Raw genomic sequence first — 25738 nt, 5'->3', positions numbered from 1 at the left:
AAAATCTAAACAGTTATGGCGTTACCAACATAAAATCCTAAACAGCCTGCTTACACAACACACATGCACATGTTGTTGCCTTCAGTCCAAAAACTGGGTTGATCAGCTCTGTATGCTTGTCTGTCCTTAGCAGTCCTCTTCTTTTCTGCATATTGTATCAGATATAAAGTATCCAGACACTTATTACAGGACACTAACTCGTGGTGTGTCCATCAATCGCTTTTGTGACTGTTTCGACACTGCAATGACACATTCAGTGTTATGTCTAAATATGGAGAAATGGCAGCTCATTCCCCCTCAGGACTCGAAACCAGAGAAGACAGTATTGTTGCATCTGGAGTGAAATCGACGATCTAACTCACCCAAAAGGTGTTACATTGGGTTCAGGTCGGGACAATGGGCAGTCCATTTCATTCGAGGAATGTTACTGTTCGCGGAACATTGCCTAACAGATGGTGCTTCATACTCTGGTGACAAATGTCGTGGATCATCTCCTAATATCACGTCGGATTTCCTTCTTCCCAGCATCGCGCAGCAACTCAGTGCGGCGTGGAATGAAATGGTTCAAATGGCTCTGAGCACTATGAGACTCAACTGCTGTGGTCATCAGTCCCCTAGAACTTAGAACTACTTAAACCTAACTAACCTAGGGACATCACACACATCCATGCCCGAGGCAGTATTCGAATCTGCGACCGTAGCGGTTGCGCGGTTCCAGACTGTAGCGCCTAGAACCGCTCGGCCACTTAGGCCCGCTCACAGCAGGAAATGTCACAATTAATAAAGTGTTTCGGTCTATTACGCCGGTGGTCCAATGGGTTTCCCGTTAAAGCCCGGCGTTTCGTCCCCATCTGCGGAGTACATTTTCAACGGGGATCCTAGTTTCCTTCTCAAAAAATTGTCATCCTTCAAAATTCCATTGTTGTTGGGGAACATGTTTCCAAGTAGCCGAACACAGCTGTTTTCAGTCAATGAACCAGTTCATTCCCTGGAAACACAGCCCACACATTTGTGGATCCACCATGAGCTTGCTCACTGTCTCTTCGACAACTTGCTTTCAAAGCTTCATAGAGTCTGCGAACACTCGAATGTTACCATCAGCTGTTTCCAGTTTAAATCAGAACTGATGTGACCAGACCACAGTTTTCCAGTAGTCTAGATTTCAACTCCATATGGTCACGATCCCAAGAGAGGACTGCAGGCGATATCGAACTGTTAGTCAAGGCACTCGCGTCGCTCATCTGCTCACATAATCTGTGAACGCCAATTCTCACTTCACTGCCCTAACGCATACGTTCGTCGTACGTCCCACGTTGTTTTTCATGCTTATTTTGCGCACTATTGCTTGTCTGTTAGCACTGATAACCCTACACAAACTCCGCCCCTCTCGGTCGTTAATTGAAGGACGTTAATCATTGCGTTTTCCATGATGAGAGATAATGCCTGAAATTTGGCATTCTCGGCACACTCTTGACACTATGAATATTGAATTTCCTATCTATTTCGGAAATGGAATGTTTGACGCATCTAGCTCCAACTATTGTTCTGCGCAAGAAGTCTGTTAATTCTCGTTGTTCGCCCATAATCACGTCGGAACCCTTTCCACATGAATCACCTGAGTGCAAATGACAACTTCGCCGCCGGCCGCGGTGGTCTAGCGGTTCTAGGCGGTCAGTCCGGAACCGCGCGACTGCTACGGTCGCAGGTTCGAATCCTGCCTCGGGCATGGATGTGTGTGATGTCCTTAGGTTAGTTAGGTTTAAGTAGTTCTAAGTTCTAGGGGACTGATGACCACAGATGTTAAGTCCCATAGTGCTCAGAGCCATTTGAACCATTTTTTTGACAACTTCGCCAATACACTCCCTTTTTATACCGTTTGTATACGATAGAAGCGCCATTTGTTCAACAAATGTACAAATGTGTGTGAAATTATGGGACTTAACTGCTAACGTCATCAGTCTCCAGTCTTACACACTACTTAACCTAAATTATCCTAAGGACAAATACACACACTAATCCCCCGGGGAGGACTCGAACCTCCTCCGGGACCAGCCGCACAGTCCATGACTGCAGCGCTTGAGACCGCTCGGCTAATCCCGCGCGGCCCGTCATCTGTATATGTAGGTGTCGCTAGCTCGAGACTCGAGTGACAGTGTGTATTGCCATTCCGACGGAAACAGTCATCGTCTCCGAACAGTTTTTCTACTCTGAGCACTACACAATGTTGCAAAACGTGTTCACATACTTCCGCATTCAGCGTTATCTTAAGCTGAATAAGAGGCTCACACCCCGCCCACGGGAGCACCACAATACTGTAACAAAGCTCCCCTGTGTACTTCACTGTCGCCACTAGACATCCAGGCATTCACCAAACCCAAACACTCCAGTCGAATTGGCACAGGCTACAGAGTGATTCGTCAGCCCAAATGACTCGTTTCCAGGCATCCACTGTGCAAATGATTCGCTAATTACACCAGCTCTAAGGTCGAACGTCGCTAAGTACTGAATACAGAAATGCATGGCTTATGAGGAGTTTCTCCACAATTGTGTCCTGTTCTTTTTAAATATCTAACTACAGTCACTGTGTTTGCTGAACTGCTGGTATTACTTTGCAATTCTAAAGTGATTTCTAACTCTAACTTCATATAATTTTTTTAAAACCTCCTTGCACATTGTGTACATTGCTGGACGGTCTCTGTCTATCAATGTATTATATTTGCCTTGTTGTTCTTTGGCGTTTCCCCTTTACATTCATATAATCAACAGTCGACTAGGTCACCTTTAGAAGGTTTTACCTGTCCGTGATGGATTTGTCACTAAGGTTACATCCATTGATTAGTACACGTTCGAAGTCAATACTCACTGCCTCGTCCTTTTTCTTTTTTTTTTGAGCTATCAGTCTCCTGGTGTCATGAAAATACTGTTACAAGAGCTGAAAGACACTTGAAGAAAAATCGACTGTTATGAGATAACAGATGTGCTTTTTAATGCTACTGTGAGGGGAAAACTTTTTCTTCCCTTTCAGTCCTTACAAAAATTATTAGATGAACATGCATTTTTCAGTGTCGGGTTACAGTGACATGTTGTCAAAATTCTCTCCGGTTGGCTTAAACTCAGTCGTGCTCACCTTCGTGTATCTTGCCAACTGCGAAGTTGCTCTGCAACTGGGGACGATCTTTGTCGCGAATTCAATCTTTCATAAAGTCTCTCGTTGCACTAAGTCTCAGAAGCGGCCACGTTGGTTTTTCTGAATATTGTCAATCCGAAGAAGATCGATTGCAACGATTTCGAGAAAAGCCTAGAACCGATGCATTCCACGACCCCGTCCTACAGTTACAGCCTCGTCACCAGAATTATGCAATACAAGAAAAGACATCGCACAGGATGCAGCATCAGGGAACAAGTTTGCACCTGTTGATGTTCCTGGCGCTTCCAAGGGCGGCAGGTTCTGCGTGAGATAGAAAACAGTGGGTCGAGGTTAACACAGCGAGAAGAGGCCATCTCTCACGCGAGGTAAACAACCTGACTTCATTCTTCCGAGTGGCCGCTCAAGACAATGGACGCAAGTCATGTCGGAAAATGAATTCAGTCCTGCGTTAGTGGGTGTTTAAGGATACAAGAGGGATTAGTTTCTTTCTTTTTTAATTATATCTTTCTTCTCGCTTCAAGTTTGCTACTGTTCTCGGCAGATTGATATAAATTTTTTTGACATTTTGAAAGACAGATATGAAAATGGTTTACTCACCACCGTTTCTAAATGCCAGAAATATTCATTCTCTTCATAGGACATTTTCTTCTGTGTGAATTACAGAAGTATTTTTTAGAAAAACTACGTGTTTAGAAAATAAGGAAAAGATATCACCGTTTACTAGCCTCGAGAAAAGTGTCTCTGCGTAACAACTGCCTCTACTTCTACAGGATGAACCTGAAGAGACCAGACGCAATTTCGGATCTTATTCAAGGATACCTTCCGAGTATCTGGCATAAGGGGCTCCTGATCTCTGGAGGCTCGTTAAAGAGTAATAGCATTTCGTTTCAATTCTTATCCCATTTATCTTTGTATCCGTATTGCACTGAAAACATCTGCACAACAGTGAATTGTCGACGGTATTCATTGCGTATCTTTCCCGGAAACAAATCTGTTACAGTCATTAAGTGTTTTGCATCAGTGATGTCAGCTTTACTCTTAACCGCAGTCTGTACTGCTCGGTTGTGTCTCAGATTTTGCTTTATCGGATGGTACTGATACAAAGCGGTATGGGCGGTCTTACTGATGAAGATTTGGTTGGTATGGACCCCGTGTACGCGTTCAATGAATGTGACGCAAGAGCGAAACAACGATGCTTTGCTCAACTGTTCCTGCAGGGATGGCAACCACATCGCAGCTATTTTTCTCCTGAGCGCTGTTGTATTTCTGTGTGCTATGAGTTATTCGTTTTAGCGAGTGCAGATTCGGCCTTATTCACGGCTGAATACGTATTCTTACAGAAGTAGAGATAACAAGGTAACAAACCTATATAGCTTAATTTCATTATTACTCTGCAACGAGCCACCGCGTACCACAGATCCATTATATAAAATACTAACAAAATATTTCTGAAAAATCTCCGTAATTTTCTCAGAAATTTCGGATTCATCGTTTGTACCCTCCCCCCTCCCCCCTGAGTAGCCACTAATGGTGCGCACTTGGTAGCTGAGCGGTCAGCGCGACAAAATGTCAATCCTAAGGGACCGGGTTCGAAACCCGGCTGAGTCGAAGATTTTCTCTGCTAGGGACTGGGTGTTATGCTGTCCTAATTATCATGATGGATGAAAATCTTGTTTATTGACTACAAAGTGGACTGAAGCAATTGAAATATGATTTTATACACCCCATATCACTTCCAGAAAGTAAAGAATTTGATCCTACCCTATTTCTACGACTTCTACGTAAAATTCATTCAGATGAGGTATCTCTTATGTTACTCAGATTTACTGTAATGATCGATATTCCTTCTCGTTTATACAGTTTTGAAGTATTTATGGAGTTACTACCTCATTCCTTACCATATTTCTTCAGCTGTGACAATACACGGCCGTTCGCTTTTATAATTGTTGAATGAGTGCACGTATCCTGCAATTTACCATTATTGATTGCCAATATGGCCCGCAAATTGCTGGCAGTCATGGCACCAGTTAGTGCAGAAAATGAAAATCCGTTAAACTTCCATAATATAGGGGTGCCTCATGGTGTGGTGGTAGGGAAACTAGAAAATCTGAAAAGATAAACGTTAAGTCTCACTCTAGATATAATAGGGGTCAGTGAAATGAAATGGAAAGAACACAAGGATGTGTGTTGGTTAATATCAGCAGCAGCAGAACATTTGTATACCGGGATTAGGATTCGTTATGAATAGGAGGAATGGACAGAGAGTGTGTTACAGTGAACAGTTCAGTGATAAGGTTATTCTTATCGGGATCCACAGCAAACCAACACCAACACCGACAACGATAGTTCATGTATACATGCCAACGTCGCAAGCTGAAGATGAAGAGGTAGACAAAGTATGTGAGGATATTGAAAGAGTAATGCTGTCCGTTAATCGAAATGAAAATCTAATATTTATAGGGGACTGAAATGCAGTTTTAGGAGAAGGAGTACAAGAAAAGATTACAATGGTATAGGGGCTTGGGACAGGGAATGAGAGAGCAGAAAGACTTATTGAGCTAGTAATAGCAAATACTCCGTTCATGGTTCACGAGGAAGAGGGAAGCCGGCCGGTGTGGCCTAGCGGTTCTAGGCGCTTCAGTCTGCAACCGAGCTGCTGTTACGGTCGCAGGTTCGAATCCTGCCTCGGGCATGGATGTGTGTGATGTCCTTAGGTTCGTTAGGTTTAAGTAGTTCTAAGTTCTAGGGGACTGATGACCTCTGATGTTAAGTCCCATAGTGCTCAGAGAAATTTAAAAAAGAATGAGAGAGAGATTCGAAATCAGCACAGGATTGTAAGGCGTACCCAGGATCTGATATAGACTCACATTACAATGTAATAGTGGTGAAGAGTAGGCTGAAGTTTACGAGAATAGTCAGGAAGAAGTGGAATACGGAAGTACTAAGGAATTCCTAGCCAAGAGAAGTCTACTAATATCAAACATAGACATTAATTTGCGAAAGAAATATCTGAAAATGTACGTTTGGAGCACAGAATCGTATGGTAGATAAGACGGACTGTAGGAAAACCGGTACAGAAGAGAATGGAAGAATTTGAGATATGGATCAGTCCCCTAGAACTCAGAACTACTTACACGTAACTAACCTAAGGACATCTCGCACATCCATGCCCGAGGCAGGATTCGAATCTTCGACCGTAGCAGTCGCGCGGTTCCGGACTGAGCGTCTAGAACCGCTAGACCAAGTGTATAACAAACTACAGATAGTAGCTCATGATTGGATAAACGCTACCTGTCGTCTGGACTCAGCGGTCAAACTAGGATCATTCCAGCGACTTCTAGAGAAGGTTCAGAATTCGGGCATTGCTCAAGGAGTTTCAGCAGAGCTCACAATGTGCGGCATTATCCCCAGAACAGATAGTGGCTCCCTGGTTCTGAGTAGATGTAAGACTTGGACAAGAGACTACAAGGATCCTCGAAAAGCTAGGCTGCGACTTCCTGCACTTGCGGCATAAGATGAAGGTTTTTGGGGTCCCCCTAATGGGGTGGGTGTGTACTACGAGCGTATCAGGAGTTGCTACCTGGGAAGCCTACTTATGTAGGTCGCACACAAGGATTGTTTTAGAGTTGGCGAGTCTCCTTCCACATAATGACTGTTGGGGCACGTCCTGAAATATCAGCGTTAGATCCGAAAGAATGCACCCGTCGCCGGCCGGAGTGGCCGAACTGTTCCAGGCACTACAGTCTGGAACCGCGCGACCGCTACGGTCGCAGGTTAAAGTCCTGCCTCGTGCATGGATGTGTGTGACGTCCTTAGGTCAGTTACGTTTAAGTAGTTCTAAGTTCCAGGGGACTGATGACTTCATCAGTTAAGTCCCATAGTGCTCAGAGCCATTTGAACCAATGCACCCGTCAGGCAACATTATCCTACTGGTTAACTGCTGGAGCATTGGCAACAAAGTGCTAGAGTCTGAAGTGTTACAGAAAACTGGTTAAAACTGGAAGTTCACAGGAGTGAGGTCTTTGGGGAAAATTGAAGCTTGCATCGAAAGGAGAGGCTAATAGGAAATGAAGGCTGCGCCTTTGTCGCAGTGGATTGAAAACTGAAGTGTTATTTATTTTATTCATTATGGTTGGAAAACACCGCAGTCGTTTTCGTACATTACACTGTTGGAATTACGGCCGTCAGTCACAAGTTTTCTTTAAATGATTTTATTATACCAGTACTAGTTTCTGGCCGGAGCCCATCGTCTGATGGCAGCGTTAGCTTCTTGCAAGTTTTACGTTTGTGTCTTCTTGAAAAGCCCTCCTGCAGACCAGGGAGGCTTTTCTGGAAGACACAAATGTCAAACTTGCAAGACGTCAATGCTACCACTTGACGATGGGCTCCGGCCCGAAACTAGTATTGGTATAATAAAATCATTTCGAGAGCTTAGAAAATGACAGTTGAAAAAGAAGAAAGAGATGCCATCTGAGGTAAAAAAAAATCTGCTATGTGAACCATCTGCCAGTGGAACATGCGACTGCGATCCTTCTGAAAGTAGTCATGGCACAAGTGACGAACGTGACTATGATTTCAATTGAAAAATGCAAAATCTTTCAACTGTGCAAAAACCCAGTTAACAGATTTCAAATAATTTTGTAATACACTCACCTATGTTCCGGGAACTCTAAGGATGTTTTCATCATTAGAAATTATTTGCAAGTGGTTGGCTGTGTTTCCTGTGCTTTGAAACTTACACACGGTTGCATTTGAGGCTGACTGCAGTACAATTTTACTGCCGCCAACTTTTATATCGCGGAAAGACCACAATGATAAGAGAAGAGAGATAAGGTCTCGTACAGCGGCATATACGCAGTCATTTTTCCTTCGTTCTGTTTGGGAGTGGAATAGTGAGAGAAGATGCTAGTTGTCGTACTAGGTACCCTCCGCCACGCACCGTATTGTTTATTGCGGAGTATGATTGTAGATGTAGATGTAGATGAAAGACAGCTAATCTCAAAACTGGAAAATGTAAAATATGGAATGAAACATTTCGATACGGCCATTTCGACTTCTAATTCGTTATCAGCGACTTCTCTCTATTGTAAACTGGAAGTTTTACTCGAATTCGCTTAATTTATAAATTTTGATCCGTCAAATTGTATCCATTGTTCTCCGATTTGTATTTCCGGTATCGGATTCCTAATCAGCTACCCAAAGATTCTAAAAATAACACAGGTTTTATGTCCAGGTTTTGAAGTGAGTTTACCCACTGCGCATCGATACGATGGCCTATGGCGCAATATCATTGCGAAAAAACACGCAAAAAAGTAGAAGCATGAAATTCCCTAATAAAAGAAAGCGGTCCAACAGCAAATGGGATGCCAAGCCTACCGTGGTCAGAACTTGAGCCCAAGCTTTGTGCTTCTCAACTACCAAATATGCCTGCCCGGTATGGTGCAGATCCTCCCACGCAAAAAAGGTAGATATTAGCTTGAATGAAACATGCATGATAGTGACAGGCTGCATGAAACCAACCCCCATAGAAAATCTTCACAGAGCCGCAGGTTTCACCAACCCTGACTCACGTAGGAAAGCCCATGAACATACCGAGAAGCTAAAACAAACCTTTGATGCCCGTCACACAGTATTTGGCACTCGACAGGACATGGAACATCTCCTACAATGTCGTGCCTGCCTCCACAGATGCACCCTCGACGATCTATGGCAGGCTAAAGAAGAAGCATTGGACATTACCCAATACTGGGCAAACAAATTGTAGTTTCCGGGCACGAAAAAGTAAAATAAAGTTTACTACCTGATCCCATATGCTATGTGGTTTAAGTCCCGTTCATAGATTCTTTCCTATGTCACAAAGAAGGAAGTAGCTTCATTATATATACAAAAGAACAGTGTCATAATTCGACAGCAAAAAACTTTAAAAGTTAGTTGCATATGTCCTAAAATTCACCACATTGTCCGCTGTAACTTTGCAAAGACCGCAACTCGGCATATTTTCTCGTCATATAAATATTTTCGGTGGCCTGTCTCAGGAACCTAACGCAGAGTATATCAGTTGGCAAGTCGTTTTCTGGTGTGACGGACAGACGGTAAATGCACTGCTAATGGCTGCTGTATTGTTTCGTGTGGGAGACCAGACGCCCGTATAGCCAAGAGGCGCATCGTTCTACGCGGGGCGGTGCGGCAGGATACGCGCCCGCCCCAAGGCTAGCGGAGCTTTGTTCCTGCCAAGGACTGCGGAAAGCAACAGCTGGGCGGGGAGGAAGGACTAAGACTCGGCCGCTCCTCGCACCGCCTCGAACTGCGCCGGAAGAGCGCAGTAAACAGCGCTGCCTTCCGTCGACCAGCAATCTCTCGTCTCACACTCGGCGAACGCAAAATCTTGAACTATCATCAGCGACTTAAAGTTTAGGTCAAGGCGCTACGCCCTCACACCCCAGCCGAGAATTGCCACAGCTCCTTCCAAGAATCTACCAAACTGGAAGATTTAAATGTTGAATCTTAGTGGCGGATTTCTCAGCAAGTTCTGATAAACTGTAATCGAAATTTGTCTCCGGCCATTCTGAAGCATGGTCAATAAGCTTCCCTCTTTCCGATTAACTGGACTGGCACTAACATCAACCCAATGATGAAGCACAGTGGATTTAGGCGCTGGATACACATTAGAGAAGGGCAAGCTCGAAGCATTCAGAAGGACAGATGTAGATTAAGCAGGTGGCGTGCCTCATACTTCGAAGTTGTGTAACACGGCCGCTGCTTTTCACGATAAGTACAGGGTGGCCAGAACAATTGCCCGCAACAGCGTTTCATGCACCTTAAGACAGGTAACCAAACATACGAGGGCTACTCGGAAACTACACTACTGGCCATTAAAATTGCTACACCACGAAGTTGAAATGCTACAGACGCGAAATTTAACTGACAGGAAGAAGATGCTGCGATATGCAAATGTATAACTTTTCAGAGCATTCACAGAAGGCCGGCGCCAGTGGCGACACCTACAACGTGCTGACATGAGGAAAGTTTCGAACCGATTTCTCATACACAAACAGCAGTTGACCGGCGTCGCCTGGTGAAACGTTGTTGTGATGCCTCGTCTAAGAAGGAGAAATGGGTATCGTTTCCGACTTTGATAAAGATCGGATTGTAGCCTATTGCGATTGCGGTTTATCGTATCGCGACACTGCTGCTCGCGTTGGTCGAGATCCAGTGATTGTTAGCACAACATGGAATCGGTGGGTTCAGGAGGGTAATACGAAACGCCGTGCAGGATCCCAACGGCCTCGTATCACTAGTAGTCGAGATGACAACATCTTATCCGCATGGCTGTAACGAATCATGCAGCCACGTCTTGATCCTTAAGTCAACGGATGGGGACGTTTGCAAGACAACAACCATCTGCACGAACAGTTCGACTACGTTTGCTGAAGCATGGACTATCAGCTCGGAGACCGTGGCTGCGGTTACCCTTGACGGTGCATCATAGACAGGAGCACCTGCGATGGTGTACTCAACGACGAACCTCACTGCACGAATGGCAAAACGTCATTTTTCGGATGAATCCAAGTTCTGTTTACAGCATCATGATGGTAGCATCCGTGTTTGGCGACATCGCGGTGAACGCACATTGGAAGCGTGTATTCGTCATCGCCATACTGGCGTATCACCCGGCGTGATGGTATGGGTTGCCATTGATTACACGTCTCGGTCACCTCTTGTTCGCATTGACGGCATTTTGAACAGTGGACATTACATTTCAGATGTGTTACGACCCGTGGCTCTACCCTTCATTCGATACCTGCGAAACCATACATTTCAGTAGTATAATGCACGACCGCATGCTGCAGGTCCTGTACGGGCCTTTCTGCATACATAAGATGTTCGACTGCTCCTCTGGCCAGCACATTCTCCAGATCTCTCACCAACTGACAACGTCTAGCCAATGGTGGCCGAGCAACTGGCTCGTCGCAATACAACAGTCACTAATGTTGATGAACTGTGGTATCGTGTTGAAGCTGCATGGGCAGCAGTACCTGTACACGCCATCCAAGCTCTGTGTGACTCAATCCCAAGCGTATCAAGGCCGTTATTACGGCCTGAGGTGGTTGTTCTGGGTACTGATTTCTCAGGATCTATGCACTCAAATTGCGTGAAAATGTAATCGCATGTCAGTTCTAGTATATATATTTGTCCAGTGAATACCCGTTTATGATCTGCATTTCTTCTTGGTGTAGCAGTTATAATGTCCAGTTGTGTAGGTTCCGATCGGTCGTGAAATGGAAAACAATGTGAAAATCCGGTGAATTTTTGTACAGATGTGCTGCGCAGTGTCTCTACTATGCCCATTGATCGCTCTTTTCATTTCTGAGCGCTCAGTGAGCACGCAGAGATGCCTAGAAAATAGTGTCTCCCGCCAAGTAGGAGGGCCTGGTGACAGATTTCGCCTGATGTCATGTAACCTACATAACAACTGTCCTGCCTGTCATTCTTCATGACAGTTCTCGACCGCACTGTGCAGGGGCAATGAAGATGCTCCTCTAGCGTTTTGGATGGGAGGTGTTTGATCACTCACAATTGCCTCGTCCTGAGCTTCACCTCTGCACACACGAGACACTGCCTATGAGGACAACATTTTGGCACAGACAACGAGCTGAAGGCGAGCGCAGAGAATTGGCGGAAAGCATTGACTGCTACCTTCTATGACGAGGGAATTAGAAAGTTGCTTCAATGCTACGACAAATATCTAAGTCGGAGTGGCCACTATGTAGACCAGGTGTAGCTAAATATTGCAAATAAAACAGTTTTGATTTTCACAGTGGATTCCATTTTGCGACCGATATGAACTTACTTTACGAATAGTCCGCCACAGATGTGGATGTTGTAAGTTGTGTTGCCTATCTTGAGGTCTGGGAAAATTTGTAGAATGAGTTTCATTTGGTCCACCCTAAATAAATGACATGGATGATGACATATTCAGTGCTATGAAACTACTCACAGTAGATGCAGTTTCGTGCAGGGAGGCAGTATCCTTGCAAACCTACTACCAAATACAGGGAGCCTTGCATATGCATGGTGCATAGATTGGGAGCAGAGTCTAAACGTAAAGGAATATAATTCTGTTATATAGATGTAAAGATCCGATATGAGTTGATAACACTTTCTGCAATAAATCACTGAGATCAGACCCAACCTTCACGTATCTAGCGATATCTATCCGCACCGTTTTAAAGTGGAACGACACCTTGAATCTAACGATCCGGAATACAAAATGTACACTCATATTCGTCAGTAGAATCCTAAAAAGCAAGTAATTCACGCACGAGGTAATTGGCTTATTGGCTCTACATCTACATCAATACTCAGTCAATCGCTGTGAAGTGTATGGCAGGGGGCAGTTCCTATTTACCACTTACTAGGATTTCCTCCAGTTCCATTTATGTATGGATCATGCAAAAATGCTTGCTCAGATGCCACTCTGCTCGCTGTAGCTTGTGTAATCTTCTCATCGCTGCAGCGGCAGGCAGGTGCTGTTAGTATATACCTAGATTTATCAGTTAAGGCTGGTTCTTGAAAATTCACGATAAAGTTAGCGTCGTTTGTCAGTTCAGTTCTTTCAGTATCTCCTGACGCTGTCCAACTGCTCAAACAAACCTGTCACCATTCATGCTGCCCATATTTGTATACTTCTAGTGGCCCCCGTTAGTCCTGCAGGACACACACATTTCAGGAATCTGTGGACATTGCTTTTGCCTAGTGTTCTACATCTCGAACCTGCTTTGGCGGCCGGAGTAGCGGTTCTAGGCGCTACAGTCTGCAACCGCGCGACCGCTACGGTCCCAGGTTCGCATCCTGCCTCGGGCATGGATGTGTGTGACGTCCTTATGTTAGTTAGTTTCAAATGGCTCTGAGCGCTATGGGACTTAACTTCTGATGTCATCAGTCCCCTAGAACTTAGAACTACTTGAACCTAACTAACCTAAGAACATCAAACACATCCATGCCCGAGGCAGGATTCGAATCTGCGACCGTAGCGGTCGCGCGGGTCCAGATTGTAGCTCCTAGAACCGCTCGGCCACCCCGGCCGGCGTTATTTAGGTTTAAGTAGTTCTAAGTTCTAGGGGACTGATGACCACAGCAGTTAAGTCCCATAGTTCTCAGAGCCATTTGAACCATTTTTGGGAACCCGCTATACGTACAACTGACGAAGTCTCCGTGATCGTTCAAAACTCATATCCCCACAAAGTGCTCCTCCTACGTAAGGGGGGTGTTAAATAAGTAATGTAACAGTTTCTTTCTAATAGCAGCCTGGTTTTATTCACAATTCCAGTACACCTTATATTCCCTGAGTTTATGGTTCAAAATACCATCTTTCCACATAATTTCCGATCAATGAGACGGCCTTATGCCCCTACACCGGGATGACCTGTTTGCCCGAATGGTAGCACTCTACGTGTCGGCGTCAGAGACAACGTCTTGCTACATCAGTAACCTCCCCATCATCAATCTTCTGCTTCACGTGGAGTTCATCCTTCATTGGGACCAAAAGATGGAAGTCGGAAGGTGCGAGATCTGGCTATAGGGTGGATGGGGAAGAACAGTCCAATTAAGTTTGTGAGCTCCTCTCAAGTGCGCAGACGTGTCACAGGTTTTGCTTTGCCATAGAGAAGGAGAAGTTTATTAGAATTTTTGTCACAACGAACACGCTGAAGTCGTTTCTTCAGTTTTCCTGACGGTAGCGGAATGCACTTCAGACTTGACCGGCGCACCATGAATGCGGACGTCGAACCGAATAACGCCTCCAGAGTCCCAGAAGGCAGCCGCCTTGACGTTACCGGCTGAGGGTGCGGCTTTCAGCTTTCTGTTAGGAGGAGGAGAGATGGTGTGGCGCCACCCCATGGATTGCCGTTTTGTTTCCGGCTCGAAGTGATGAACCCATGTTTCGTCTCCCGTGACCATGTTCAATAGAAATTGTCATGATCAGCCTTGTAACACGTAAGAAAGTCCACATAGACGGACCTCCATTGCTCTTTATGGTCTTCTATTACGTGGCGATGAACCTAGCTGACACACCTTTGAGTACGCCAACTGGTGCTCGAGTGTGTCAGTACTACCAACAGAAAACTCCAGTTGAGTAACGAGGTGTCTGATTGAGATCTGTCGATTGCCTCGAATGAGAGTGTCCGCACGTTCAAGCTATGAGCTGCCGGCCGGCATGCTGGAGATGATGACAGGCGCGTCTCCCAACGACTCCCCGTGCTTTTGTTCATTCCCAGGTCTCCGTAGCCATTCTGAAAGCGCCTATGAATAGCTGCGATATCCAGTTTTTTTGCGCCGTTTTGATGGTTATTTTTAGCGCCACCACCTATCTTAACTTCATGAATCTAAAGCGGGGTATTCCACGATGTCTCACAATAAATTAGGCTCATTTTCAACCGAAATTGGCTCAGAAAAAAAGATATATTGCATTAGTTATTGAAATACCCTCGTATTTGTATTGCACACCAACTCCAACCTCGACTCACGACATTTTAGTCCTAGGATAGCACTTCTTTTACGTTTAGTAAACCCCGGAACTTTGAATTTCCTAACATTTGAAGCACATTGTCAATATTGGCGCCACTTAAAGATCTGATCTAGATCAGACTGAATTTCTGAGCCGCTTTTTCGACAGTACTTGAATATAGATAGCTGCATCATCTCTGAAAAGTCTGAGGTTGTTATTAGTATTGTACACAAACTGATCAAAAGCACCCCCGACACCAGTAGGTTTATATAAGATGGAATTGACCATTAGATGCCACGAGAGGTGGATCTGACACTGTGAAAGCAGGCGATGAGTAATGTATGATCAGGAGGGAAGCAATAGTAGCAGAATGAGTCGGACAGGGGAGGTCAGTGACTTCGAGGTCACCTCTGTAACAGATCCAGAAGAGACAGTACAACCATTCTGAAGGTGCCCAAGTCGACTGTTGGTGATGTGACTGTGAACTGGAAACGCGAAGGAACAACTTGAGCTAATCCAAGACCTGGCACACCTAGTGCGCTGGTGGATACGAACCGTCGGGCATTGGGAAAAGTGGTTTTAAGAAATCGCATGAAATCAGCGTAAGGTCCACAGTACTACCAGCTACCAGCAGCCCAGCTAGCTCACTGACTATGCGTATAGAGTAAAACCGGGTTGGGTATAACGGTCGAATAGCTCCTCATAAGCGACAGATTTTAGTCGTCAGTGCTAAGCGATGCTTGAGGTGGAGTGATATCAATAGACAAGTAAATCGCGGGAAACGAGCGAGTTGAATAGTTGGAACGCTATAAAGTCTGTTGCAAACCGATGAAAGAGTGCGAGGTTGGTGAATGCTTGAAGAACATTACTTGCCGTCATGCGTGGAGCCAGTGCTGAAGTACGGAGGACATAGTGTTAGAGTGCGGTGATGACTTTCTTGGTTAGGGCGCAGTCCCCGTAAGACTCTTAAGAAACCGCTAAATGCGGAAAGATATGAAAACATTCATCAGCGTTATGCACTGCTTACAGTACAGTTCTGAGTTAATGACTGTATTAGCATGTCAATGCAACTTGTCATAAAGTCACAAAGCAACAACTGAGAGTTAATGTTTTGTGGGCAATTACGTTCTTGAAATGGCGACCGACCTGAACACAATGGTACGCCTTCGGGATGATTTACAACATTGATTTCGCTACAGACTCCTGCTTTCAACCTCACTACCCTCTATGATTTCAGTTCTTGAGGAAGAACTGGCTGCCGTTTCTCCACAGACCTTCAGGTACCTCATTGAAAGAGTCCCCAGCATAGTTAACGCAGCGCAAGGTGGATAAACCATATAGTAACGTCCACTAATAGTATTATTATAAAAGTAAGTGTACAATATGCGTGCCGCCAAAACGAGCCCTGGTACGATCAAGGAAGTTATGTGGTGTGGTAGCTGTCTATTCCCCATCTATTAAGAAGGTTCCAGTTTTTACCTGAAGTACATGGGTTTGAAGCTATAAATGCCCTCTAGAAATTTCTAGAACATTCAAGAAGATTCTAGAACATTCAAGAACATTCCAGAACATTCCAGAGTATTCGAGAGCAGTCCACAACATACCAGAACGTTCTGGAATTTTCCACAATGATACTGGATGTTGTTGCATGTTCGGGAATAGTCTGGAACACTCGGGAAGATTCCAGAATATCCAGCAACATCCCAGATTATTGTGGAACATTGTAGAACACTTTCGAATGTTTTGGAATGTTCTGGAGCATTTTGGACTATTATGAAGTGAAATACGTCATCATTCTTGTTCTAAAACACTAAAAATACTCCTTACACCCTCCCCCTCTTTCAGTTCTAGGCCCATCTACGAACTTTCGATTATCGCATGGGTGCCGTTGGTTGAAAAACAAGTAACACCCTATTCATGAAATTCTGAGAGCCATGGTTATAAATCAAGTGAAGAAACATACTATTTTCTTCAATACGCATCTCACCTAATGACCGGCACGATAAACAGACAAATTCATGGTGAACACAACCTCTTTTCTTGCGTTCTGTTCCACATTTCCGTAGTGATGGTACTGTCTGCACTAGTGTAAGCTGCGTAAAGGACTTTTTTCTTTCTTTTGCGAACAGCGACATTGCCAAAGCAACACCATTACGAAAAAAGATTTGCAACCTCAGAACGCATCGTTCCGTCACTGATTCCAGTGGTAGTCTTCTACTGTAGTTCGTACAGTATACTCTCCTGTCAGTTAATTTCTTAGGCCTACCGGACAGATGATCGAGTTTAGCACGCACTTATTTGGTTTTCCCGTTTCAGAGTAGCATTGAAAAAAACTCGATCCAGGCGCAGCAGTTGTGAATACAGACAGCCAAACTCTTCATTCAACGAAAAGATGGAATTCCACCAACAATAATACTTAGCTGTAGATGGTCACAAAGTATAAAAGTTCATCCTGACCACCAAGGGTGCTACAATGAGGACAATGCATCTGTCGTACCGTTAACAACTTACAGTCTGGAAACAATGACACTCGTAAATAACGGAGGGCACAAAAAGCAATGGAGAGGCGACTGCTGGGCATTACCACCAGAGACATGGACATGTGGTCAGACGACGAACTTTAAGATTGTAATCGAAGTGTGTTCATTTGAAAGTCTACACTAAGTACAATTGAAAATTATTATACAGTCGAAACTGCGCAGTAGTGGTGGTTACTACTATATATGTAAGGAACTTTTTATCAGTCAGTGACAGCCAGTGCGGAAGAGATAATTTAAAACCAGAGGTTAATGATAGCTACAAGCACTGTGCAATGTAAGGTAGGTAAATCCAACAGTTTTCGGTTTTCCTAATATTGCGGTCAGTGAAGGGTAGATTTTCTCGCGATATCAAATTAAAATCATAGCTTAGGTTGTTACCTGTAACCCATCCAACATCAGCTCTTCCTAATTATTAATTACAGAGAAATTTATAATTTAGTTAGAATAAAAATTGTGGAATTTTACCTCATAAAACGGGGAGAAGCCCAGCAGAGTGAGTCTTTCACCCATTTGCGATAAATATTGGTAAAAATGGATGATGGAGCAATAAAAACATCTAAAATAACCCTTTGTAAAATTTTTTACTCTAGCCAGTTTACCCAACGCAATATTAACTGGAATGTTTCATAAATTTTACCATAAAGCTTAAAGTTTTTTGTACAATAAATAATGCTTTTTCTCTTCACGAAAGGAGGATTAGTAGGGACACCTGAAAGAGTTCAATTACCATGGCAAACTAACTAGGTACTCAGTAAAAAGTCTACTTTATTAAGTCCTCTGATTCTTCTTGAAATCAAAGGCTGTTATTTTCTTCTTGTTTTTCTTCTTCGGATACTTCTTCGCGAAAGAGGAAGTATTCATGTATACCTCAGCTACATCATGATGTGAGAAGTCTGAATCTGACTCTGAAGAACAGTCAACTGGCTCTTTGATGTTTTTTTATTTTACCTTTCTTTGACATTGATGTTGTAGACTCTATCTTACGTCGTTTTGTTACTGTTGGATGCTCTTTCATGTCTTTTGCACTTCCTTACTTCCAGTATCAAGTTTTTCTTTTTTGCGTTCTTTTTCTATTTGTCAGTCACTATTAGAAGCCCAGATTTCAACACTTTGCTAGACATTTTCCTCTATATCTTCGTTTTATGCTGCGGAATTATAACTTCAGGTGAGGTAATTTCACGCGGTGTTTGTGGATGCTATCTCTGAAGAATTGTCTCGTTGATGGGGCTGCGAGGATATGCCCCAAAACGCCTAGCAGGATTTGCCCCATTTCTCTATTTTCCGAGAAATGCACCATTGTTGATTTCTCGGATCAACTACAATCCAAGCGAGACACAGCTGGCCCTCTTTGTGCATGATATACAACATGCTCTAGATACAGGCTCCCAGGTTGATGCCATATTTCTCGACTTTCGAAAGGCGTTCGACTCAGTTCCGCACTGTCGCTTGCTACAAAAAGTGGTCGCTTACGGTCTATCCGATGACATATGTGGTTGGATAGAAAGTTTTCTAACAGACAGAGAGCAGTAAGTCGTCCTGAATGGGAAGACTTCAATAGAAATAAGCATAACTTCAGGTGTGCCCCAGGGCAGCGTAATAGGTCCGCTGCTATTTACGATTTACATAAACGATCTGGTTGTTGGTATTGACAGTGGCATTAGACTGTTTACCGATGGTGTTGTAGTCTACAGGAAAGTAGTATCACACGGAAGTTGTGAACAAATCAGCGAGGATTTGCAGAAAATAAATGCGTGGTGTAATGACGCAGTTATCTCTAAATATTAGTAAGTATAATCTACTGCTTATAACAAGGTGAAAATCCCCATTAATGTGCAAGTACGAAAAAAATGGTTCAAATGGCTCTGAGCACTATGGGACTTAACATCAGTGGTCATCAGTCCCCTAGAACTTAGAACTACTTAAACCTAACTAACATAAGGACATCACACACACCCATTCCCGAGGCAGGATTCGAATCTGCGACCGTAGCAGCCACGCGGTTCCGGACTGAGCGCCTTAACCGCGAGACCACCGCGGCCGGCTACGAAATAAGTGCCCAGTCTTTGGAAGCGGTGACATCAGTAAAGTATCTGGGTGTGACTGTTTGAAATGAACTCAAATGGAATGATGAGATTACAGAAGTAACGGTCAAGGCGAACTCTAAATTGCTGTTTATTGGTAGAATCCTGAAACAATGCAGTCCTTCAACAAAGCAAATTGCTTACAATACTTTAGTTCGTCCAGTCTTATTCGTCTGTATGGGACACTTACCAGTTGGGTCTGATTCAAGGGACAGGGAAGGTCCAAAGAAGAACAGCAAGATTCGTGACTGGTACATTTATCAATCGCGAGAGCGTTACAAATCTCATACAAAGTTTGAAGTGGGACGTACTTGCAGATAGACGACGCTCTAAACGAAAGTGGGTGCTCAGTAAATTCCAAAACCCGATCTTCGCCGAGGTTTGTAGAGCATGTATGATTACCACCAACTTTCAAATCGCGCAATGAGAACCATTCTAAGATAGGGAAATCAGAGCTCGTACTGAGGCGTTCAGACAGTCGTTTTTCCCTCGCGCGATCCGCTAGTAGAACAAATGGGGAGAAATATGAGTTCGGTGTGAATTGCGCGCTATGCCAAACACCGACTGGTGGCTAGCGGAGTATATATGTATATGCAGAGGTAGAATGAGTGTTTCGACGCGAACGTGAAGCTTAAATTGCTCGTTGTTTATTCTTTTGAAACCTTGCATTATCAAATGCTTAAGTAATACATGAGAAAAGTTGCATGTATGTGGTGAAAAACAGGCTTACCACATTTTTTCACCTCTGGATTGATATGCCTGCCAGAGGTTTAATGGAACAGAGAATGTTACAATAAGACAAACAAGTCATCTGGTGGTCAACTTTTGAATCGATGGTAGCCAGTTGAAAATTACGGTGTGGGCTTTTACCCCATCTATATCTACATCTATATCCATACTCTTCAAGCCACCTGACGGTGTGTGGCGGAGGGTACTTTGTGTACCTCTATCGGTTCTCCCATCTATTCCAGTCTCGTATTGTTCGTGGAAAGAATGGTTGTCGGTATGCCTCTGTGTGGGCTCTAATTTCTCTGATTTTATCCTCATCTTCTTTTCGCCAGATATACGTAGGAGGAAGCAATATACTGCTTGACTCCTCGGTGAAGGTATGTTTTCGAAACGTCAACAAAAGCCCGTACCGACCTACTGAGCGTCTTTCTTGCAAAGTCTTCCACTGGAGTTTATCTATCATCTCCTTAACGCTTTCGCGATTACTGAATGATCCTGCAACGAAGCGCGCTGTTCTCCGTTGGATCTTCTCTATCTCTTCTATCAACCCTATCTGGTACGGATCCCAGACTGCTGAGCAATATTCAAGCAGTGGGCGAACAAGTGTACTGTAACCTACTTCCTTTGTTTTCGGATTGCATTTCCTTACGATTCTTCCAATGAGTCTCAGTCAGGAATCTGCTTTACCGACGATCAACTTTATATGATCATTCTATTTTAAACCGCCCTTAATGCCTACTCCCAGATAATTTATGGAATTAACTGCTTCCAGTTGCTGACCTGCTCTCCGTTGCACCTTCTCTATCTCTTCAATCCACCTAGTCTGGTACAGATCCCATACCGGTGAGCAATATTCAAGCAGTGGGTGAACAAGTGTACTGTAACCTACTTTCTTTGTTTTCGGATTGCATTTCCTGACGATTCTTCCAATGAGTCTCAGTCTGGTATCTGCTTTACCGACGATCAACTTTATATGATCGTTCTACTTTAAACCGCTCCTAATGCCTACTCCCAGATAATTTATGGAATTAACTGCTTCTAGTTGCTGACCAACTATATTGTAGATAAATGATAAGGGATCTTTCTTTCTATGTATTCGCAGCTCATTACGCTTGTCTACATTGAGATTCAATTACCATTCCCTGCACCATGCGTCAATTCTCTGCAGATCCTCCTGCATTTCAGTACAATTTTCCATTGTGAGTTTTTCACTTTGCTACGGAGTGTGCGCTGGTATGATACTTCCTGGCAGATTAAAACTGTGTGGCCGACCGAGTCTCGAACTCGGGAACTTTGCCTTTCGCGGGGATGTGCTCTACCATCTAAGCTACCAAAGCACGACTCACGCCCGGTCCTCACAGCTTCACTTCTGCCAGTATCTCGTCTCCCACCTTCCAAACTTAACAGAAGCTCTCCTGCGAACCTTGCAAAACTAGCTCTCCTGAAAGAAAGGATACTGCGGAGACATGGCTTAGCCACAGCCTGTAGAGTGAAAATCTCATTCTGGAAACATCCCCCAGACTGTGGCTAAGCCATGTCTCCGCAGTATCCTTTCTCTGAGAGCTAGTTCTGCAAGGTTCGCAGGAGAGCTTCTGTAAAGTTTAGAAGGTAGGAGACGAGATACTGGCAGAAGTGAAGCTGTGAGTACCGGGCGTGAGTCGTGCTTCGGTGGCTCAGATGGTAGAGCACTTGCCGGCGAAAGGCAAAGATCAAGAGTTCGAGTCTCGGTCGGACATACAGTTTTGATCTGCCAGGAAGTTTCATATCAGCGCACACTCCGCTGCAGAGTGAAAATCTCATTCTGGAAACATCCCCCAGGCTGTGGCTAAGCCATGTCTCCGCAATATCCTTACTTTCAGGAGTGCTAGTTCTGCATGTTTCGCAGAAGAGCTTCTGTAAAGTTTGGAAGGTAGGAGACGGATACTGCCAGAAGTAAAGCTGTGAGTACCGGACGTGAGTCGTGCTTCGGTAGCTCAGTTGGTAGAGCACTTGCCCGCGAAAGGCAAAGGTCCCGAGTTCGAGTCTCGGTCGGGCACACAGTTTTAATCTGCCAGGAAGTTTCATATCAGCGCACACTCCGCTGCAGAGTGAAAATCTCATTCTGGAAACATCCCCCAGGCTGTGGCTAAGCCATGTCTCCGCAATATCCTTTCTTTCAGGAGTGCTAGTTCTGCATGTTTCGCATGAGAGCTTCTGTAAAGTTTGGAAGGTAGGAGACGGATACTGGCAGAAGTAAAGCTGTGAGTACCGGACGTGAGTCGTGCTTCGGTAGCTCAGTTGGTAGAGCACTTGCCCGCGAAAGGCAAAGGTCCCGAGTTCGAGTCTCGGTCGGACACACAGTTTTAATCTGCCAGGCAGTTTCAATTTTCCATTGTTACAAGCTCGACGGACGGTGTGGCCGAACGGTTGTAGGCGCTACAGTCTGGAAACGCTCGACCGCTACGGTTGCAAGTTCGAATCCTGCCTCGGGCATGGATGTGTGTGATGTCCTTAGGTTAGTTGTTTTGAAGTAGTTCTAAGTTCGAGGGGACTCATGAGCTCAGAAGTTAAGTCCCATAGTGCTCAGAGCCATTTGAACCATTTGTTACAACCCCTCGATATACTGCAGCATCATCTGCAAAAAGCCTCAGTGTACTTCCGATGTTATCCCCATGGGGGGGGGGCCTTACCCCCACCTACCTTACATGTTGCGCGCGTTACGTCAGTGAGTGTGTTGTCTGTTGCAGGCGAGCGACCGCTCCGGCGTTGTGCGCGGATCGTACACGTACTTGGACGACAAGGGCGTGCAGCGCACCACCGAGTACATCGCTGGGCCCAACATCGGCTACAAGGTGGTCAGCATGCGCAAGGGCCCAGTGCCCTACCTGCCGCCCACGAACTCCATCGGCACCGGCGCAGGAGGCCTCGGCGGGGGCGGAGGCGGCGTTGGCGGCTTCGAGGGACTCAGCACTGCCGCCTCCGGGGGCACGGGGTACGTGACGTACGCGCCACAAGACACGCCCCTGCAGAGTACTGGGCGGAGGGGGTGCCGGCACTGCCAATACATACAACGTGTTTACCGGAGGGGCGGTGTGTTTGACGCACGTGTTACACCACTCTCTACTACCCGAACACTGTCTGCTGTAAGGTCGGTGTACGCGACGTATGTGGCACAACAATCTCTCCTACTGTCTGACTATGGTGGGATGGGGGTACCGACATTCTGTACCACCCGCCCTTGGTCTATTGCAGACGCGGACTCTCTCCTACTGACGCTTGTAGTACTGGACAACTGGAGTACAAGCATTACTCCTACCCAGATTGTGTCTACTACAGGGAAGGTGTCAATTACTACTGGCCATTAAAATTGCTACACCGCGAAGATGACGTTTTACAGACGCGATATTTAACCCACACGAAGAAGATGCTATGATATGCAAACGATTAGCTTTTCAGGGCATTCACACGAGGTTATAGCCGGTGGCGACACCTACAACGTGCTGACATGAGGACAGTTTCCAACCGATTTCTCACACACAAACAGCAGTTGACCCGCGTTGCCTGGTGCAACGTTATTGTGATGCCTCGTGTAAGGAGAAGAAGTGTGTACCACCACTTTTCCGACTTTGATAAAGGTCGGATAGTAGCATATCGCGATTGCGGTTTATCATGTCGCGACATTGCTGCTCGCGTTGGTCGAGATCCTATGACTGTTAGCAGAATATGGAACCGGTGCGTTCAGGAGGGTGACACGGAACGCCGTGCTGGATCCCAACGGCCTTGTATCACTAGCAGTCGAGATGACAGGCAGCTTATCCGCATGACTGTAACGGATCGTGCAGCCTCGTCTCGATCCCTGAGTCAACAGATGGGGACGTTTGCAAGACAACAATCATGTGCCGAATAGTTCGACGACACTTGCAGCAGCATGGACTATCAGCTCGGAGACCATGGGTGCGGTTACCGTTGACGCTGCATCACAGACAGGAGCGCCTGCGATGGTGTGCCCAACGACGAACATGGGTGCAAGAATGGTAAAACGACTTTTTTTCCGGATGAATCCATGTTCTGTTTACAGCATCATGGTGGTCGAATCCGTGTTTGATGACATCGCGGTGAGCGCACATTGGATGCGTGTATTCGTTATCGCCATACTGGCGTATCACCCGGCGTGATGGTGTGGTGTGCCATTGGTTACGCGTCTCGGTCACCTCTTGTTCGCATTGACGTCACTTTGAACTGTGGACGTTACATTTCAGATATGTTACCACCTGCGGCTCTACCCTTCATTCGATCCCTGCGATCCCTGCGAAACCCTAAATTTCAGCTCCAACATGATAATACACGTCCCACACATAAGTCTGAGAACCCTGGAAGGGAACACATCGCCAGTGATACCTATTCGATTCTATACTGAATACGAAAAAGAACTTGCTCCTGTTCTATAAGCAGTATCCTCTAAATTACTGAAGCGGCAAAGAGTTCCCTGTGATTGGCAAATGCATAAGTCATTCGCGTCTTGAAGAACAGGAGGGGGAAACTCCAGGCCGATATTGATATCATCCTAGTGTAGAAATTATGACATTTCCGACGACCTAATTAACATGAGTTTCACTAGTAGCGATCATGTTGGTCCACGTGACGAACGAGTCGTAAGTCTTATGCGAAGATTGTTCTGATACCTCTGACAGTGGAATTCATATACCGGTATTGTTGTTGCTACGACTGTACTACAGGAAATTTTTACAAGTGGAGGTATGGATCAAAACAAGGAAAGAAGTCCATTAAACTTGTGCTCTAAAATATATACCCGAAAAGCTTGTTCATCCTCGCTACTGCGAATACTTTTCCTCTATTGGGTCCGCACACCCTCTTCCGAAAAATGTGAAAAATAAGTCGCCGAAGCCTGTAACTTCGACGCCACCTTTCGTCGCTGAATGACAATTCCAGACACGGTTTCCTAACACTGCACCTTCAAAATGTCTAAGAAGTGCGTTCGTGTGATTTTGAAACACACTGTATACAAACGATCTTATTGATAACATACGAATTTTGGTTGGTTGTTTGGTTGTTTGGGGAAGGAGACCAGACATCGTGGTCATCGGTCTCATCGGATTAAGGAAGGATGGGGAAGGATGTTGGCCGTGCCCTTTCAGAGGAACCATCCCGGCATTTGCCTGGAGTGATTTAGGGAAATCACCGAAAACCTAAATCAGGATGGCCGGACGCGGGATTGAACCGTCGTCCTCCCGAATGCGAGTCCAGTGTCTAACCACTGCGCTACCTCGCTCGGTTATACGAATTTTCATGAGGATTTAGTGGTTGATGCTTTTATAGGCAGTGAAATCGCAACGCTAGAAAACTGTAGCAAAATGTAGAGGGGCGACATTTTGTGTATGGACTGCAGTCGACCTTCAACAGAAACAAATGTAACGAATTGTTCAGAAATAGGCAATTCACTTATTTATTTTTTAATGTGGAACGACTGCATAAATCTAAGGCGCATGATAAGGCACATGCCAGAATGAGATTCTTTGGAAGAATCCTCAGGAACTGTAATCCACTCAGAAAGGAAGCAGATTACATAATCTTCGTTCGGCTAGTGCTTGAACAGTGGTCGACAGTGTGAAATCCGTACCAGACAAAATTAGTAGTAAGTGCGAAGGCATCACGGAAATCATCATGTGGCTCCAATGGCTGATGTTACAGAGCATTATTGTGTCGTTATCCGAGAGCGTACGTTTCTGCAAGAATC

The 25738-nt window shown here is 45.0% G+C and overlaps 1 protein-coding gene and 1 non-coding gene across 2 annotated transcripts in view; both read left to right on the top strand.

Annotated features, from left to right (window-relative positions):
- LOC126284450 (fibroin heavy chain-like) overlaps positions 1–25738 on the top strand; it is a 104540-nt gene that overhangs the window by 43539 nt on the left and 35263 nt on the right. The window contains exon 5 of the mRNA XM_049983371.1: positions 22731–22975. Within this exon, the coding sequence (XP_049839328.1) occupies positions 22731–22975 (245 nt within the window). The remainder of the gene's footprint in view (positions 1–22730; positions 22976–25738) is intronic.
- Positions 22267–22341, top strand: Trnas-cga (transfer RNA serine (anticodon CGA)). The gene has a single exon. It is a non-coding gene; the product is annotated as a tRNA-Ser (tRNA).

This window comes from Schistocerca gregaria, chromosome 8 (assembly GCF_023897955.1).
Source record: "Schistocerca gregaria isolate iqSchGreg1 chromosome 8, iqSchGreg1.2, whole genome shotgun sequence".
NCBI lineage: Eukaryota > Metazoa > Arthropoda > Insecta > Orthoptera > Acrididae > Schistocerca > Schistocerca gregaria.
The sequence above is the reverse complement of the archived record's forward strand: the minus strand, read 5'-3'. Positions and strand labels throughout refer to the sequence as shown.